Raw genomic sequence first — 17,838 nt, forward strand, 5'->3', positions numbered from 1 at the left:
ATTTGGATATCTGAGTACAGTCACCTGGCATATCAGTGACCTTGGCAAAGTCACTTCACCTTTCCATGCTTTACTTTTGCTTTCATGTCTTTTTTTTTTTTTTTTTTTTTTTTTTTTTTTTTTTAATGTGGGCTGACAGTGGAATTGGTGGTGGTGGTGGTTGTTTTTTTTTTTTCTTTTAACTGAACATTTATTTTTTTATTAAAAAGCAGATAAGTTGTCTTGGGAGGTTTCTCATGGAAAATATGAAAAATAATGTTTGCATCTTTCTGGCCTCTGAAAACCGGAAGAGTATGCAGTTACCAAGCACTGCAAAGTTTGTGGTGGTCTTTTCAATTTTTTTTCCAGTATAAATGTTTTCCGCATTTGTCCATGGAATACTAATTTTCATTTCCTGGAGAAGCCTTTAGTTTGTGGGACAAAAAAAGTCCTTTGCTGCTGTTGTTGGAAAAACTCAGGAGGAAAATGTTCTGCTGTTCTTACTGTGAGACCTCTGAATGCAAATGTCCTTGCTCTGGAATAAATACTACTGTCCTTTTAGCCTAATCTGTACCACAGATGAAAAAAGTTTCTAAAATCTGTATTATGTGTATATCTTGTATGTATAACACACAGATTTTGGTAGTGTTGATACTCAAGGGTGTTGTATGAGCCACAAACCACAAAGCAGCATCTGCCTCTGTCTGGCTCCCTGTAGTATTTCATTTTTTTGGTTGATTCTGCTATTTGAAAAGACTGTCTTTTATTGAAGCCTTACCTGTACAATTTGTTGATATACAGGATGATGGTTTAGCACCTATATTAATATCCTGAAATGTCTTTTTACACTGGGAGAAGTAGGCTTCAAAGCCAGATCTCGTTCTAGGTACAGTTCACAACAGTGCTATTTAGCAGAGAACCTGGTACTTACGCTGGATTTTTCCCGATCCTTTGGGAGGTTGGGTGTGCTTGGGAAGAAAGGTCATCTTCTCTTTTATTACTCTTCTTCCTTCTCCTGTCCTTCTTCCCCTTCTGTAGTAAATTGGTAGCCAGATTGATTTCCATTACACTCTGCATACCCACATAAATCCCAGGAGGAAATACGAGGATTATAAAACTGATAACTTCGTTGTTAAATGTGTGTTATTTCCAAGAAGGCAAAACTTGTAGCTGATTCATTTTTTGAGACATCAACTATAACTTCTCTTTTTCTCTTACTCTTTTGTATGGGCAGGATAAAGAAAACTCGAACATGCCTCGTAGTCCAACGTCAAGCGAAGATGAAATGGCACAAAGCTTTTCCGACTATTCTGTTGAATCTGAAACAGATAGCTCCAAAGAAGAAACTATTTATGACACAATTAGAGCAACTGCAGAAAAGCCAAGCAGCAGAATGGACGACAGTCAGAGCAACACCTTAGTGATTCGAATTATAATACCTGACCTGCAGCAAACGGTAAGGGATATTGCATTCCAATTAAAAAAAAATAAATTGAAATAAAATGGTTAGCATTGCTGGCTGCAATCTGCAGCAGATCCGTTCTGTTTTCTTGCAATCTTTTAACAAGTTACAGGCAAAATTTATGTCCTGTTTTCTTTTAATGTCTACATTTTTTACCTCAATGGTATGTCTGACTGATTGCCTAAACGAAAGGCATCATCCTATCCCAGAGAGTGTGTTTAGTATGTTAACTTGATGAAAGCTGTGATCACAAAGCAAAATACCTTCTGATCTGCATTCGAGGTGTTTGGGTAGAAGAAAGAGAACTAGGAATCTGAAATGTCATCAAAAGGTGAGGGATGAACGCCAAAAACATGTTGTCTCTACAAGAACCTTGTGCATATATAAACCCATTGTCTTCTCTAGTTTCTCTTTTCATGAGATAGTTTGTGGCTGACATTAGTCTCAGGTCTAGGAGGAGGTCATCACATCCTCTCTCTCTACCATTGGTTGCCTGTCTCTGTCATCCTGCCACGAAAAGATAGCCTTGTTAGATAACTCGTGGCTTTTAGGTATCAAGATGTGGACAGAGGAGCACAAATAAGTCTTTCCTTCCTCCTTTGCTGCCGTGCCTTTACTACATGGTGTTATTTCTCAGACTTCCACCCAGAGAAATCACCACACTTGCTTTGGAGGAAGAATAAAGTGTGGCATTGTACTGTTTCCCAGTTTTTACAATGACATGAAATTGCTATTCTTTCCCACCTCCTCACCACTCATACTGGAAACGTATCCAAGAGGATAAAATGAACTTCTTTTTCTTTTTCTAGAGGATCCATTTGCAAGCTGACTTGTGGACCTATGGCTGTGTCTCACATCCCTAAGTCTACTGGATGAAAATAGAGACTTTTCAACAAAAGATATAATCTCTCACATCTTACAGAAAGAATTGAACAGACTTTTCACTTGTTTAATTGAGTAAAGGAGAATAAAAATTGGTTTTTTTTAATTAAAAAAAAAATCTTGGCTGCTCCTTACATATTAGAAATCTACAGGCCAAATTCCTCACTCTTTCTCATGAGGAACTACAAAGCTGTGTTTCTTTTATGGTTGAATGTGTAAAATTCAATGTCTGGAATGTTAGGAGCATAAAATTGGAGATGTTTGCTGTTGTAACTTTGAAAGTAAAAGATTCATTGTCCTCCACAAGTGCTACTATAGGAATAACAACCTCCTCCTGGAGAAGGTCTTGGGAGTTAGTTACGGATTCTGTCTAGAACCCCAACCTGCCCAAGTTTGTGATTAATTATCTAATTACCCTGAGTCTCCTTGAACGCTGTTGCTGGGTTTTTCAATTGATGGTAGGCATCAGGCTTTTTTCATTTCAGAGCTGATTATAAAAACACATTCTTTTTATGGATGTGTGCTCCATACATCACTCTGTGCTGACATTTAAGATCTACATCATACTGTGCTGCCATTGAAGATCTATCTCGGTTGAAATTATTCCTCTCCTTTTAATTAAGTTCATGTTTAGGATGATAGAGATGGGCTGTCTACAGGCTGACAAGGAAGAGCTGTGTTGACAGGGTGGCCTCAGGTGTGGTTGTAGAGCTCGTGTTCTAAAGCCCGATCTACACAGCGCTGCAGAAAATCTGCTCCGGAGTTGGGAACGTTCTCTCTTAAATTCTTGTACTTAAAAAATTCTTGTAGATGAGGATTGCTGCTGAAATTACAGTACCACTCTTAGTTTTTATGGTGTGAGATGAACCTCTATGAAGAGAAAGTGGTGTGGGACCTGAGCTGGACAGGAAAGCTTCAGAGGAGCTGCTGGGAACCGCATACAGGCTTTTTATGAAATCTTGGCTGAAGCAGTCGCCACCTTGGGTCTTTCATTTCAGTATTGATTGAGACCCTGAAATCCACTGTTGTACATCTTGAATTTAAAAGGATTTTGCCTGTAGTGAGGTCCTCTGTCAAGACAAGGTCTGAGTGAACATGGCTAGGATTTTATTGGTGATCCTACCAGCTTGCTATATCTGTGCTCAGTGCTCAATGAACAGATCCAGTAAAATGGAAAGATTAGCTTTACTTACTAGATTGCTGTTAAAAGCAGAGAGATGTTAGCCTCCGGAAGCCCTTTTGTTTCATTACTCTATTTTTTAGACCAATAAGTTATTTATTGACACTATTGAAATAATTATTTTCTTAAAATTCATTTTGTGCAGGAAATGAAATACCCCAAAAAGTAGTTTGGGTTTTGTGTTTCATTTGCTCATTTTTACTGCTTTACTCTTTGCATTTTTTTTTTCCTTTTCATTAAACTCTTAATGAAATGTCACTCAATTGTTTTAAACCATTCTATACCAGGTGATCTATTTCTGGTTCAATTTTCAGCCCACAAGCTCTTGTACAGAAAAGTAAAATCTGGATTCAGGTTTGCAAACAGGAAGACTGATAGCTTAAGTGTAGTGTGGCAAAGTTTGGAGAAGATCACAGTTCGTGAGCTGTATCATAGCTACAAGCCAAATCCAGTGTACATCCCATTTGCCATATGATTATCATTAATTTAACGTAAGAGGTGTTTAAAATTAGTCTGTTTAATCAAAAGAGCATGAAATGGCATAATTTAGTTTTATGTTTTTAATCTTCAGTGTTTTTTTAGAAAGTGTGGTCAAGAATACATTTGTTTAAAAGCAGGCAAGTTTAGGGTTTTAGATAAAACTCAACCCACTGTGAAGCTTTAAGCCCCTAGCTAAACTCACTGGGAATAAAAGCTTGTTCATCTACAGTGACTGTGATGTAAATCGCCTTTATTTCATTGCATGTATGAGAAAAGCACCAAGTGTCATACATAGGCTATAGAAAACTCTATAAATTATCAGCCATTGTAGGGTATCTGTCTTGTTGCCCTTTTATTCTCATATGAAACTTTAAAGACAATGTAAACCTTGAGAAGTTCATACGATGCTCTTATGAAGACTTTCTAGTTCTTACATAAATTCTTTTTTGTTTCCTTTTCAGTTCAGATGCTAATCCAATGTATGGAGAGAATACTTTGTAAAAAGAGTAATTTCTTCTTGCTTTTGTGCATCATCTGTATTCAGGAAAGTGCCATCCTTAGCACAGGAGGGTGGAGAATATTTAAATGAGTGACTGAAAGAGTTCCTGAGCTGAGGAATATTACCAGGAGAATGGAGAGCAGAGAAAGCCCTCCATATTCACAAACACATGTGCATGGGAGAGTGGGTAAAAAAGCTGTATTATCTGGCATTTAATTTCCTGATTTAATAAGCCAGGAGCTCAGCTTCAGCAGATCCTTTATGGAGGCAGGACACAGGTGTAACCTCTTTTGGCCTGAAGCTTATTTACAGTGCATCCAGCCCAGAAGGCTTGGGCTTGATGATGACCCCTAGGACTCACTGTTGAGATGGAGATGTAACTGGCCAGTTCCTCCTCTCTTTGTGATGGTGGTGCAGGGATTCTTGGTGGTTTGGGCAATATTCAGTTGTGTTTGCCCTTAAGGGGATGCTTCAGCCCCAGGGCACCAAAGTGCGACCTTGGCAGCCAACAGCCCCCAGGAGTTTGCTGCCCAAGGCAACTGCCCACCTTGTGCCTAAAGACAACCATGCCTGTGCATGGAGTCAAATGTCTTTTGGACGTGGAGAACTGGGTGAACTAATGTGTCTGTGCTTTCCTCTGTGATGCCTGGCATATCTGACCTCTCCCTGGACTTTTTTGGTCTTAATCCAGGGTAAGTCTTCTTGTATCTGTTTCCTTTATCAGCCCGTGTAGGAACATGTCACAAGTGATTCTGCCTATCACTGGAAGCAGTCTAGTTCTTCTGTAGGAGCTGTTGTCAAGAAAATCTCCTTTGCATGGTATTCTGACAGTGATGTCCAATGTTTTCTGCTTAGAATTGCTCTTTTTCACAGACTTCAAGAACAGATCTGTCAGATAATTTTTTTAAGGAGTGTTTTCATCATTTTATTATCAGCACATGGTGGTTCTTCTGTTCTTTTGTTTTATCCTATACTTACGTGCTCCCTTTGGGTTATGTTTAAAATCAAAATGCCCAGATTCATATGTTTTATTAAATTCTGATGCTGAGATGGGATTGGGTCTGTTGAAGACATCGTTGAAATGCTTTCTGCCCATCTCTTTTGCTGCTCCACTTCAGTAATGAGCATTTACTGACTCCCCCCTCCCCTGTGTGTTTTGCTTTTTTTATATATTGGACTTTCCATGAAAAATGTTGTTTGGTAAAGCAACAGCTTAAGTTGTAGCTACTTCTTGGTTTTCCACTTCTTTTTATAGTTTTGTATCTTTTCTTACACTTTTCTTTTTCCAGTATTCATTGGCCTTAAGGATTAAGAGTATTTTCCTGTAGTGCTTTTATTTTTTTAGATAAAACACTTGTTTAGTTTGTGCAGCTTTCATTTCATGAAGGCAGGAACGCGGTTGTCACAACTGCAGCTTGAGTCCCATTTTTGCTTAAGATGCCCCCATTTTCGCTTGTTTCCAGTTCGTACCACTATCCGCTGCCTCAGACCTATTCCAGATTTTCCTTTGTAACTTTTCACAGCTATTCTTCTGTTATCCCGTGTTGTGACTGATTGTTCATTGCTGCTTTCTGTTTGTAGTTGATCTTCCTTTTTTTTAGCTTCAGTTTGACGATGGAAACCTTGTGCGTGCTGCTGACATCTGTCCTTACGCCCATGCTCTGGATAGGTGACCTGACTTGCCAGCCGATGCTGGTGTGGCCAGGCTGGTTTTTTTGACGTTTCATCTCGTGAATCGTGTGTTTTCTGGATGCATTTTGATGAAGGAAAGCAGTGCTTCCAATGACTGAGTTGAACACCGGGAGCAAACCAAAATGAGTGACTTGTTCCATTTTTTTTCGTGATACTGAACTCCCATTTGCATTTCCCACTTTTTGGTTGTCACATCTTTAATATCGACATCTATTGAAAGGAATAACTTTTATTTTGATATCCTGACAGTCACACTTTGGAGGCAGCTGTACAAACCGTTTGTCATGGTTCCTCTGTCACGGCACAGTTCTTGGTGATTGATATCTTTGTGAGTTTGATGACAAAGATCTGCTGGTTGATAGATTTTGAACAGTTACATGTTTTTTCCTCGGAGATTCTGTATCAGGAACATGATTCCCATTGAATTAGTATCTTCCCTTTCACTGGAGTGGATGGGCTTTACTTTTCCCTTGCTTCCAGTCCTTCTGTTGCGCTTAGTGACCTTCTCTCACCAGTGTGCAGGAACGATTATAATTGACCAGGTCTCTCATGATCCAAAGAGCTTTAATATCAAAAATACAGGTCTTGCATTTCAGCAACCAATGCTGAGTGCTTTCTTGCTGCTGGACTTGGTTGTTGAGTGGCCTCGTGTGGTTTTGACAGTGTTTTTGAAGCACTCAAGGCTTCTTTTTTGGTTCTTATTTGACGTACTGTTGCAATTTTTGTTTTCCCAGGGAAGTCTTTCTTACATGCATTTTCAAAATTATCATTGCTTCTTTCCATGTTAATAGCACTTCTGATGTTTCAGGATGTGTAGATAATGACAGGTCACTGCGTAAGGACAGAGCGTGTAGCAGTTAGCTCGTGACATACATCGCAACCGACAGTTTTTAGCGTTGCTGAAAGCTGCTGATGTTTGAGTCTGAACTTTGTCTGGGAGTTTGAACCCATGGAAGCACCGTGGGGCGAGTGATGTTCAGAGCTGAGGCAACACAGGGATTAGCCCTTGCTTCTAAGTCGGTGCCCGACCTACTGGGCTGTTTGGGAATGATAACACTATTTATAGTGTTCTTTCTGTCTCCCTCTTTCCTCAAAAGCTCCAGCTTTTCACAAAGCACCTTGAAATGTAAAATATGTAATGGCAACAAAAAATGCTACCTAGCCAACTTTATTTGTGACAAATTCTAATATCTCATTTGATGACATTTTTATATCTGAGACTGTAAAAGATCACAGCTATCTATTCTAGGCCAAAGCATCACCTGAGACATTGCCATGAAAGTTTTATCCCTCTTCTCTCCCATACCACTAAATGTCTTAACATCAGTGCTTGAGCCGTAGATGAAAAAGTGGAGTTTGTGCAGGAACCCATGAAAGACAAACCCAGTGGTAATTTTGAATGATCGTGCCCAGGAGCGGGTTAGGGTTAGGGTTTATCATGACTGTGTGTATATATTCATGACATTTGTAAATTTTAGAGCATAAGATACTATTTAATTTTTTTTTAGAGCATAAGATACTATTTAATTTTTTTTTCATTAATTAGACTTCTAAAATATTTTCTCTTTGCAGAAATGCATTAGATTTAACCCAGAAGCCTCCGTGTGGGTTGCAAAGCAACGGATTTTGTGCACTTTAAATCAGAGTTTGAAAGATGTCCTGAATTATGGACTATTCCAGCCCGCGAGCAACGGTAGAGATGGGAAGTTTTTGGATGAGGAGCGACTTCTTAGGGAATACCCACAGCCAGTGAGCAAAGGAGTTCCTTCGCTTGAGGTATTTTTAGATCTAATATCTGAACCATTGGTATTCTGATACAAACTATACAGTGAGCTGTATTAGAGGTTTCTACGTGCACCTCAATTGCATTTGGGAAATAGCAACCAGCAGGTCTGAACTTCAGCCCTTGTGTACTGGAGTGCTGGCATTCGCCTGCTCAGCGGAGCTGTTCCGTGTGTTATCCCCAAAAGGCTGCAAGGAATCAGCCCCTCTGGGAGATTTAGAGTTGTCCTCTGCTGAGGACATGGGAAATGTATCTTATTCTGTGATTTAATAAAGAAACGTAAGGTTCTAGATTGAGGGAAGCGGTCACACACACGTGCACTGGAATTTCCCCCCTGTGCAGCTGGGAGATAAACTGGGCAGAACTATTGTGGCACTGGGCGAACATGGAGCAGAGCCAGATCACGCTGGAACACAGCATAGCAGGAAACTGGGGCGTGCAACTGGTATTTAATTAATTTTGATATTGCTCGTAGGGTGGTGCACCAGCCACTAACAACCTGCAGTTGATAGATTTACTCCACTGTAATCGAAATCCAAGAGAAAAAGAACCAGGGTCCAGAGAAGGTTTCAAGTCTGAGCTTTTCTAGCAGTTTATTTCAGACAGACAATCCCTGATGTCTATATTATAGCCAGAAGCAATTTAAATAACCACTTTATTTTTTTTCTGTCATGTTCTGTTTCGTGAGTGTTCACTGTTTGCAAAAAATTCTTCTTACTGCAGCTGAAGGCTTGCAATGCAGGGGTTAAAAGTGACCTTGTGAAAAGCTGCTGTTAAAGCCTTACTCAGTATAGTCTCCTTGTCCAACAGCCATGCTGCATTCTTTGAATTCTGCATAGTACGATTAGATAATAGTAAATTATAACTACCTAGACCTCATGATTTTTGCCATAGATCTTGCTACTCTGGCCATAGGGTAGCAAACTATTCAGGGTAAAATATGAGTGAGTTTCAGACAAAAAAAGAGGCGATCCCCTGAATCTCATTCCCAGGACCAGTCCAGTTAAACATCAGAAGAACTATTCCCATGTGTAAGTTCTGTGTATGTTGATGAAGTGATTTTTTCAGGAATCCTTTTCCTTTCTTAAATTTCAGAAATGCTAAGCTGATACGTTGAAATATTTATTTTTTTTTTTAATTTGACATGCCTTCACAGTTCTTTCTGCCTGAGACTATAAATGAAGTGCGCAGTTCCCCCTAGGCAAAAGCTCTTTTCACTGCAATTCTTGCTCTAGATTCTAGAGGATGATCTCATTTCCCAGACCCTCCACTGATTTCAGTATATTTATACAGTTCATGTAAGCAGAATTCTTAGCTTGTAAAACTATGATGACACTATGCTAAGCAGTGTGCTTATTATTGGTGAATAATCAAAATTAAATATTAGTATTTCTTTTTTTTTTTTTTTTTTTTTGAATTTTTCCTAAATCTGCATCATCATGGATTATAGTTACTTTCTGGTAAGGTCAGAAAATTATATTATGAGTTTTTAAGGACTGGGCATTTTAAATTTTTTTCTTCTTTTCCTCCCTCAGTTTCGATACAAGAAAAGAGTGTACAAACAGTTCAACCTTGATGAGAAGCAGCTGGCCAAGCTTCATACGAAGGTATGCCCAGTTGACTGGAGAAGTTAGCCATTGCCTACTTAGCAAAGTAACGTCTCTGAGAAACTGGAAATAAGTAGGAGTTCATTACAACCTGGACCAATTACTGAACAACAAACAGTATGTGCTTCCAGCGCCAAAAGGGATGTGTGAATTGTGCTCTGGGAATTCCTGTCATAGAGAAATTCCCAAGTTTGACTCTGCCACGTGTCGACTGATAATTTTAAATGAACCTTACTTTGTAAGTGCAACGTGATTTCAGCATGCTGCAAAAGTGCTCATCTATGACTCTAGACACATTTACAGGTCAGAATAATAACAATGATCACCGTACGCTATCCTGATTTCTTACTGAATTAGTCTTTCACTCATTTTTTTGCCTTAAAACTATAAACCCCAGAATCTTCTTACTGTGTTTGTCTTCTGGACGTGCTCTCAGTGTAAAGTCAGGTTCTGCAGCTACTGTTCAATGAAATCAACAGATGTTGACATCAATTGAGAGAACGTTTCACTTTTAGTCAAAATTTTGTTTTTAATATTAGGGGATGATTCATTTGTCGCTCTTTCTTTCAGGCTAATTTGAGAAAATTTATGGATCATGTCCAGTTTCACTTATTAAAAATAAAATTTTGACTAAATTAGGGGATGATTCATTTGTCGCTCTTTCTTTCAGGCTAATTTGAGAAAATTTATGGATCATGTCCACCACGTCTCAGTGGAAAAAATCACAAAGATGTTGGACCGAGGACTGGACCCCAACTATCATGACCTAGAGAGTGGAGGTCAGAACACTAAAACTAGCACCATATGGTACCTGGGGTTTGTGCAACCTAAATGAGTTAACAAGCTGAATTTTAGTTGTTCTGTTGCCTCCATAACTCTAGGCTAACGGACTCTGTATGCCTTTACTGTCCAAAGGAGAAAACTGATAATTTACCATGTTCTTTGAGCAGCTTTTTTAACTTACCATTGTTAAAACAAATGTTCTTTTTTTATAAATTTGCCCATCGTTTTTCAAGTATGTGCTATTCTCTTCTTCAGAAACTCCCCTAACTTTGGCAGTTCAGCTTGACAATACAGTAGAAGTGATAAAAGCTCTGAAAAATGGAGGAGCCCATTTGGACTTCCGAGCCAAAGATGGAATGACAGCTCTGCACAAAGCAGCCAGAGCCAAGAACCAAGTAACCCTCAAGGTAAATGCTTTCAATAGCAAATTACACATTATTTTATAGAAAAATATATAAAGGAGAATGTTTTCAGTTAATTACTGTATTGTCCTCAATGGATCGTTTAGTGTGTGCTTGTTCTAGTGCCTTCTTGTGGCTTTCAAATCTGAGGATTTGCTTTCAATAAAGGGCCTTTCATTTCTGATTTTTTTTTTTGGTGGGAAGAAAAAGTGATGAAATTTAACTGTATTCATTGATACATTGGGAAAGATCTGTCTGAGGAAATAGGAATGGCGTTATTGCTGCTTATCTCTTTGAAAGCAAACGCCAGTGGCATGGATTGCCCATTATATCTCAACACAGTCTCTTCTGTTTTCTTTTGTATTTTAACAGCTATTCCTAAATCACCTTGATATCCTAGATTAAATCTTAGATTTATGGCTTTTGCTTATTTCCTTTTGACAGATATTCAAATTGCGTGTCATTTTTGATAAAGCATCTTGTAACTGAAGAGGTGGATGTGTTGCAAAGGTGATGTGGCATTTTCAGGACTGAGATTTCTGAACTGAATGAGGGGATGGAAACTGGACATTGCCACTCATTCCTTCCTTGCTATCCCCATAGATTCCTTTACATCCTAATTCTTCTGAGATCATTCCTTGTGTAACTTATTCTGTGCCATGGCCCATTCTATCAGCTTACAAAGAAGTGGTCCAAAAATACACGTTATGGCAAATATCAATCTTGTAAGTAGCTTTTCAGGTGGAAAAGTCCCTTTATGGTTAGAAGTCTGTCCAAAATATATTTTTCACAGTTTGTGATTGCTTTCAGACCCTTTTAGAGCTTGGAGCATCTCCTAACTACAAAGACAGCTGTGGCCTGACCCCACTGTACCACACGGCTGTTGTGGGGGGAGATCCCTACTGCTGTGAGCTGCTGCTGCATGAGCACGCCACCGTCAGCTGCAAGGATGAAAACGGATGGCAAGAAATTCATCAGGTAGGGAAGCTTACTTTTGGTTTGGGGGGAAGGTAGACCTCTTCCCTCACCAATGACCTAAATTATATCTCTTAAAAAGACATATAATGTTTGGTAACATTATATTATATATATTATATATATTGTTTCTGAAAAAAAAAATTATCTGAACTCTTTTATCTTGTCTTCTCCAGAAGCATCTGAATATTATGCAACAGTTGTGCAAGAATGCTTTATTAGTTGCTCTTTGCATGGTGGTAAACTCAGTAATTTACAAAGTTTAAAGATTCTAGCAGTCTTAATGTCACTGCAGCCATTTTGTGCCTTTTCTCTGTATCATTTTGGAGGATGTGGATGAAATGGATTGCACAGATCAAAGCATTACCCCATCTGGACTCCCTGAAGATATAGAGGAAAATTCCCTATATTGAAAACCCAGCCTCATACACATACTGTTGTTATTTCTCATAATGAAACAGAGCTTTCCAATTTCTTGTACTTGTAAATAAATCAATGTTTACACATCTGGATTACGGGCAATCTGTTTTCAGTAATCAATAATACAAGCATTCCTCAGTGAATTCAGAAAGGTGGTGATAGGATACAATCCCATATGTTGCCATCTGTCTGAAGAAGGCAAAGGTACCTTGCGTAGCAAGGAAACAATTGGTAGCAAGTATATTTTTCATTTTCCTAAAACAATGTCAAGTCACAGGTAGGCAAGTAAATGAGATTGATGAATGGAAATACTGTTATTTTTCTCAAACTTATTTGCTAATCAGGACAGTTTCAAATTTCAGCAGAGTCTGGTTCATAGAGTGATTTCCAAGTATTCACAGTATCTCATTTTCTTTGTGTGACTGATAAAGTAGCTCTTGAAAATTTTCCCTCTTTCAGCTCAGTGCCCTGGGTATACTGTGCATCTACCTGATATCCCAGAATCGAGAAGATTATTACTTGAATTTTGGCCAGATTTCCCCAAACTCTTTTCACACTTTAAAAAATCAGGTTGTGGAAATCTGATCATCTTCAGTGCCATCTAGTGGGTAACTTTCCAGAGATTAGCAGGACAGAAACCCCTCTCTTCTGTCAGTCTGCTCGTCACCTTTGGCAGTTATGAATATTAGTGGATAAAAAGTGCCCAGCTTTGTATTTCCTCCATCCTTAAGCTGCCATTTAAGAAGATGCTTAAGCTTATGCGCAGATGTGCTGGACCTGAAGCGCACCCACTGGTGTTTAAGGCAGGTAGGGATGTCTGGGTGTTAGTCCTCCCATTGACTCCAGGGGTGGCTCTAAAAATTAGACCCCAAGTAGAAGAGCATCTTCTCTGCTAGAAATCTTTACCTGGAACTCTTCCCTAGACTGTATAATAACAAAAATAAGAACGCGTCTGTTCACAGGCTTTGCGATACGGACACGTCCAACATCTCGAGCACCTCCTGTTCTACGGCGCCGATATGTGCGCGCAGAACGCCTCAGGAAACACGGCGCTGCACATCTGTGCTCTCTACAACCAGGTGAGCTGGCACGCCTCTCCTCTGCCAGCAGACCCCGAGACTCCTTCCAAGTCGTAAATTCCTTGGTGGGAGCTGGGGGGTGCCTGGGGTCCCCTCTGCGCGGCTCCGTGGGAGGGGATGTCTTGCTTTGGGAAAAGATGGGTCTGGGGAGTCCAGTCCTGTGGAGACTGGAAACCAGTGCTGTAAGAGAATGACATCTAGCTAGGAAAAAAAAAAGACATAATTGAGGTACAAATGCAAAATCTTTCATGCCCATCCACAGAAACAGAGGCTTGTTGAGTTTTCTGTTGAAGTTTACTGGTTGGGTGTTAGGTTTTCCTGAGATGCGGTTTCCTCTTGGGATAAATTTCTCATTATTGATCTATAGAGGCAAGTTACACTGAAGAAGAACGTAGCTCATTATTTTTTATTTGATTTATTTAATATGCAGTGAAGTGCCACAGCTTTTAAATGGTGGTGTTATAAACTAGAAAGAAAATAATTAAAACTATATTATTAGTATTTTATTCACTGGTTGCAAGTAAGGTTGCTTATTGTCGGTAGCTAGACTATACATATTAATTAGAAAATAGAACAACACAGTGTACTACTGGCTTGTATTTTTTTTAGTATCATATCTAAATATTTGTTTCCTATCCAGAATTTATTGCTGTTTTGCTAGAATTTAAATTAGAATTAAATAAGAAATACTCAGAAAATACTGTGGAAATGTGTCTGTAGATGTATTCTTGGCTGTTTACAACCGGTGTAGTCATTTACAAATAACAGAACCCTTTGGTTTGATAGTGTTTTACACTCTCTTTGCATGGATGGGATGGGGAAGGAACGAGTTTTACAACTATGATAAAACACAGTGTGTATAATGTTTCATTGAATTAGAAAAAAACACAAGTCATGAGACTTGACTGTAACTAGTGAAACATCTGTTAAAACATCTGCTTCTTAATTAATTACCATCTTAGTTTTTTCCAAAAGTCTTGTCAAGACAGATTCTTCAGTCAGGTCTAAAATACCCTCAGCTTTTTTGAAAAATATAATTTTGGGAATATTTTGATATTATTCAAAACTTCATGTGTGTGTGGGAATTGCTATCAGTTCATGAAGAGTCTAGCCATACAAATCTTCCCCATCGGTGCTGAATATTTGAAGGATGCAGCATATCCATATAGTGCCTCCATGGACTGCTTCTTGCTCCCTGTCCACCAAGCCTCTTCAACAGGCTGTTAAGTACCGACATCAACTAGTTTAAGGTTAGCAATGGTTTCTTTGCTCAGCTTGGATGGCTTCTGCGACTCTAGGCATACAAAGCTTTTTACAAGTCGACACTTGTTAAAATTCCTGGAAAATCTTGCAGAGCAATGAAATTCACCTTCGGCTCAACAGAATTGTTGCATTTGGGCTTCATGTAAAAAACTTAACACCTGTAACTATAAACATTTCTGCTGGAAAAAAAAAAAGTATATTTACTTAAACCTCATTTACTTCACTTTTCCCGAGTAAGAATTTTGAAGCCCAGACCATCATCCACATAAAAAGGTAAAAACGTCAACTCTGTTCCTTTGTACCCGACCGTATTTTTCATGTAGAGATGTGTTTTCCTTCCTGACCTCAGCGGGAAAAAATTATTCTGTAGAAGCCTTAGAGACTCTAACTGAAATTGCATCTACAAATTTGCAAATATATTCACAGTCATTAAGCTTGGCTTTGTGACTGGAAGTTTAACAGCTTGTGACAACACCGTCATGCTGCTGTTTTCCTTAATCAGGGGTATGTGAAAATAAGTTTGTCTCGGGGTGCTGCAAACAGTAACCTATGCTGATTTTTTTCAGTGTCCCTTTTATTGGAAGTTGTTATTAGCTAATGTGGAAGGAATGGTGCTGGCCTTTTTGGGATGGAGAGGATGGTAAAGACAGCAATAGCCTTTTTACCTCCTGGTTCCTGTAGATGGAGTCATTACCCGTTGGATTTTCCCTTCCAGTCTGCCCTGGGGTGTTCTCTTGGGTTACTTTCTGAAGCTAGTAATTCTCTTTTCCTGAGTGTCAGTTAAGTGCTGATCTGAATAAATTCTTGGTTTTTTAAAGTTATTTCATGGCCACCCAGTAACTCAGTGAAACCTAGACAGATCTTATATAATATAGTGCGCAAATCAGAATCAGGTAGGAGTCAGTCAGAAAGGAATTCTTTGAAAAATTAACCCTGAAAAGAACTGTTTGTGGGTTGTTTTGTTTGTTTGTTTGTTTTTTTGTTTGTTTCTTTGTTTGGGTTCTTTTGGTTTTTTAACCCAGATGTCTTCACCTAGATTGCAGCATATTGACTTCTTTTGGGTGATTGCTAATACAGAAAAATAAGAAAAACATTTTGACATTTCACTCATTGCCCTTGTTCTTCCTATGAGGTAGAGAGAATACAAATAATGTGCAGATTTCAGTGCAAGCAAATGAAACTATTTCAATTAATTATATATCATTAAAAATTACCATCTCTGATAGGATTGTTAATATGCCATCTTGAGATACGATCCGTTCTGTTGTTTCAGTCTGTTACGCAGAACCGGAGGGGTGGGAACAAGAAGATATTTTTTTGGAGTATTCAATCTTGGGTACAGGGTAGGGATAGCCTCCTCAGATGTATTTAGGACAGGCCTGTGATGGAGGAAACTTAATGGGATCAAGAATCTGGTGTGATAAATCAGAAAATGTAATGATGACAATTATTTTAAATCCTAATAGCTGTTAACTGGTAGGATTTTTTTAGGGGAAAAGACAGAAGGTGGTGGGTATAGCCAGACCAAATAATTTCAGGGATATTGAAAAAAAAATCATACATCAGATGTTTAAAATTGAAGATAGGTTAAAAAAAAAACCCCCAAATAAGTGCATGCAAGTGGTAAAACTGCTTTGTTGAATTTTCAGAAGTAGGGAAGGATATCATTCACCCCAGGTGCTGTTTACTGTACCATGAGCAGTACTGTTTCCCTAGCAAAACCATATGAGAGTCAGATTTCATTTTGAACTAGTGTATTTTCAGAAAAATCTGATTTGTCCAGTATGGAATTTCCCCAGTCCAGTTTCTTACATTTTTACCTCTTACATTCCTCTACAGTTTTTTACACTTGCATATTGTTTCTACTCTTAACACACTACAAAGCACCAAAACCTTATCGTATCTCAAGTATTATTTTAATAACTTAATTTCTCAAATTATTTATTTATTTTGTTTACATATTATCTAAGAAAATAGATACCAAACAGCAACACATCTTACAGCCAGAATATCTATCCAGTAGCTAACGACTCTTCCTAACAAACTTTTCTGCTGTTTTCAGGAGAGCTGTGCAAGAGTGCTGCTGTTCCGGGGAGCCAACAAGGAGATTAAGAATTACAACAGCCAGTCTCCATTTCAGGTAAAAAAAAAGATATACCCCTTCCCTCTGCCCTCCGGAAATATTAGGATGAAAATTTCATGTGAACTTTGTTTTGTGGAGAAGTTACACTGCCAAAGGCTGAAAACAGCTGTGGAGTGAGATAATGATCATTTTCAAAATCTGGTTATCTCCAGTCCCGTGTAAGAGAGACCCGAAAGTCTGTGTAAGAAAGATCCAAGCAGTGCCTGGACAGCTAAGCTTTTTTTCAGCCCCTATTGACTTGGCCAGAAAGAAGCTCTTTCTTCCTTGGGTTGGAGGCCAACAAGCTGGGCTTGGGCTAAGTTTCAGGGATGGGGTTGATTTAATGCACTGTAAATGGTAAAAGTTGAAGCTGTCATCTGTATCTCAAAAAAAACCCCCCAAAAAACACATACACACACAAAAAAAAAACCAAAACAAAACAAAAAAGGAAGTCAGTCTGTCTTTGGATTAGTCAAAATTGATGAGATGTTTTTTCCCTGTTTTCTTATATTAACGGACCTTCAGAAAACTTAATTAAAAATCCAAATGGAAGAAAATGGTTTGTCCAAAGGGTTGTCAGGTATGCCTGACAACCTTGAGCCCTTCTTTCTGAAGCAGTTTTAATTAGCCTGGATTTCCCAGAAACATTCGTAATGCATACTGACATGTAAGAAATAGGGATGAAAGCTGGAGTGTTTAAAAAAAAAAAAAAAAAAAAAAGGAACAGAAATAATTTTTTTCAAGTTACAGAAAATAGTGCTTCTGGAAGAATGATGGCACAGAGCCATTAAAAGGAGCTGTTCTGTCCTGAAACGTGAGGGAGCTGTTTCCCAAAACCAAACAGTCTTTCAACCAAAATAAATCCTTATTTGCCTTTGCTTGTTGTGTCTTTCCCATTTCATCCTTGACCCACTTTGGACGATGCTGGCACAGAATTCAGGGAAGACTGGCTTTTCTCTCGTGCTTTGACAAGTGAAATAGTTGGAATATGAACTATGTCCGTGTGGGTCTCCAAGCTGGCTCCATGAAGTTTCCATATAGGTAATGCCTCTGAGTTTCAGGCTCTTATAAAAAAACTCAGCCAGATCTTTCTACATCAGTTCAATTATCTCCTTATTTTGAAGGTTTTCTGGACCTAAGCTGTGCATCTCAAGAGCTGGAGTTCTGGCTGCAAATCCCAGCCAGATCAGTGTTTACTTTTGGGACCATTTTTCCTAAACTGGGGAAAGAG

At 38.8% G+C, this 17,838-nt stretch overlaps 1 protein-coding gene across 1 annotated transcript; it reads left to right on the forward strand.

Annotated features, from left to right (window-relative positions):
* Positions 1-1,231: 1,231 nt before the first annotated feature.
* LOC104467714 (SH3 and multiple ankyrin repeat domains protein 3-like) lies at positions 1,232-16,625 on the forward strand (the record flags this gene model as incomplete). Its single annotated transcript, XM_010081587.1, has 8 exons — positions 1,232-1,435; positions 7,747-7,950; positions 9,493-9,564; positions 10,235-10,343; positions 10,603-10,754; positions 11,559-11,726; positions 13,106-13,222; positions 16,548-16,625. Coding segments are annotated over exons 1-8 (1,104 nt in total), but the record flags the coding sequence as incomplete, so codon positions are not given.
* Positions 16,626-17,838: the final 1,213 nt, after the last annotated feature.

The sequence above is a fragment of the Pterocles gutturalis genome, unplaced genomic scaffold (assembly GCF_000699245.1).
Source record: "Pterocles gutturalis isolate BGI_N339 unplaced genomic scaffold, ASM69924v1 scaffold33809, whole genome shotgun sequence".
NCBI lineage: Eukaryota > Metazoa > Chordata > Aves > Pterocliformes > Pteroclidae > Pterocles > Pterocles gutturalis.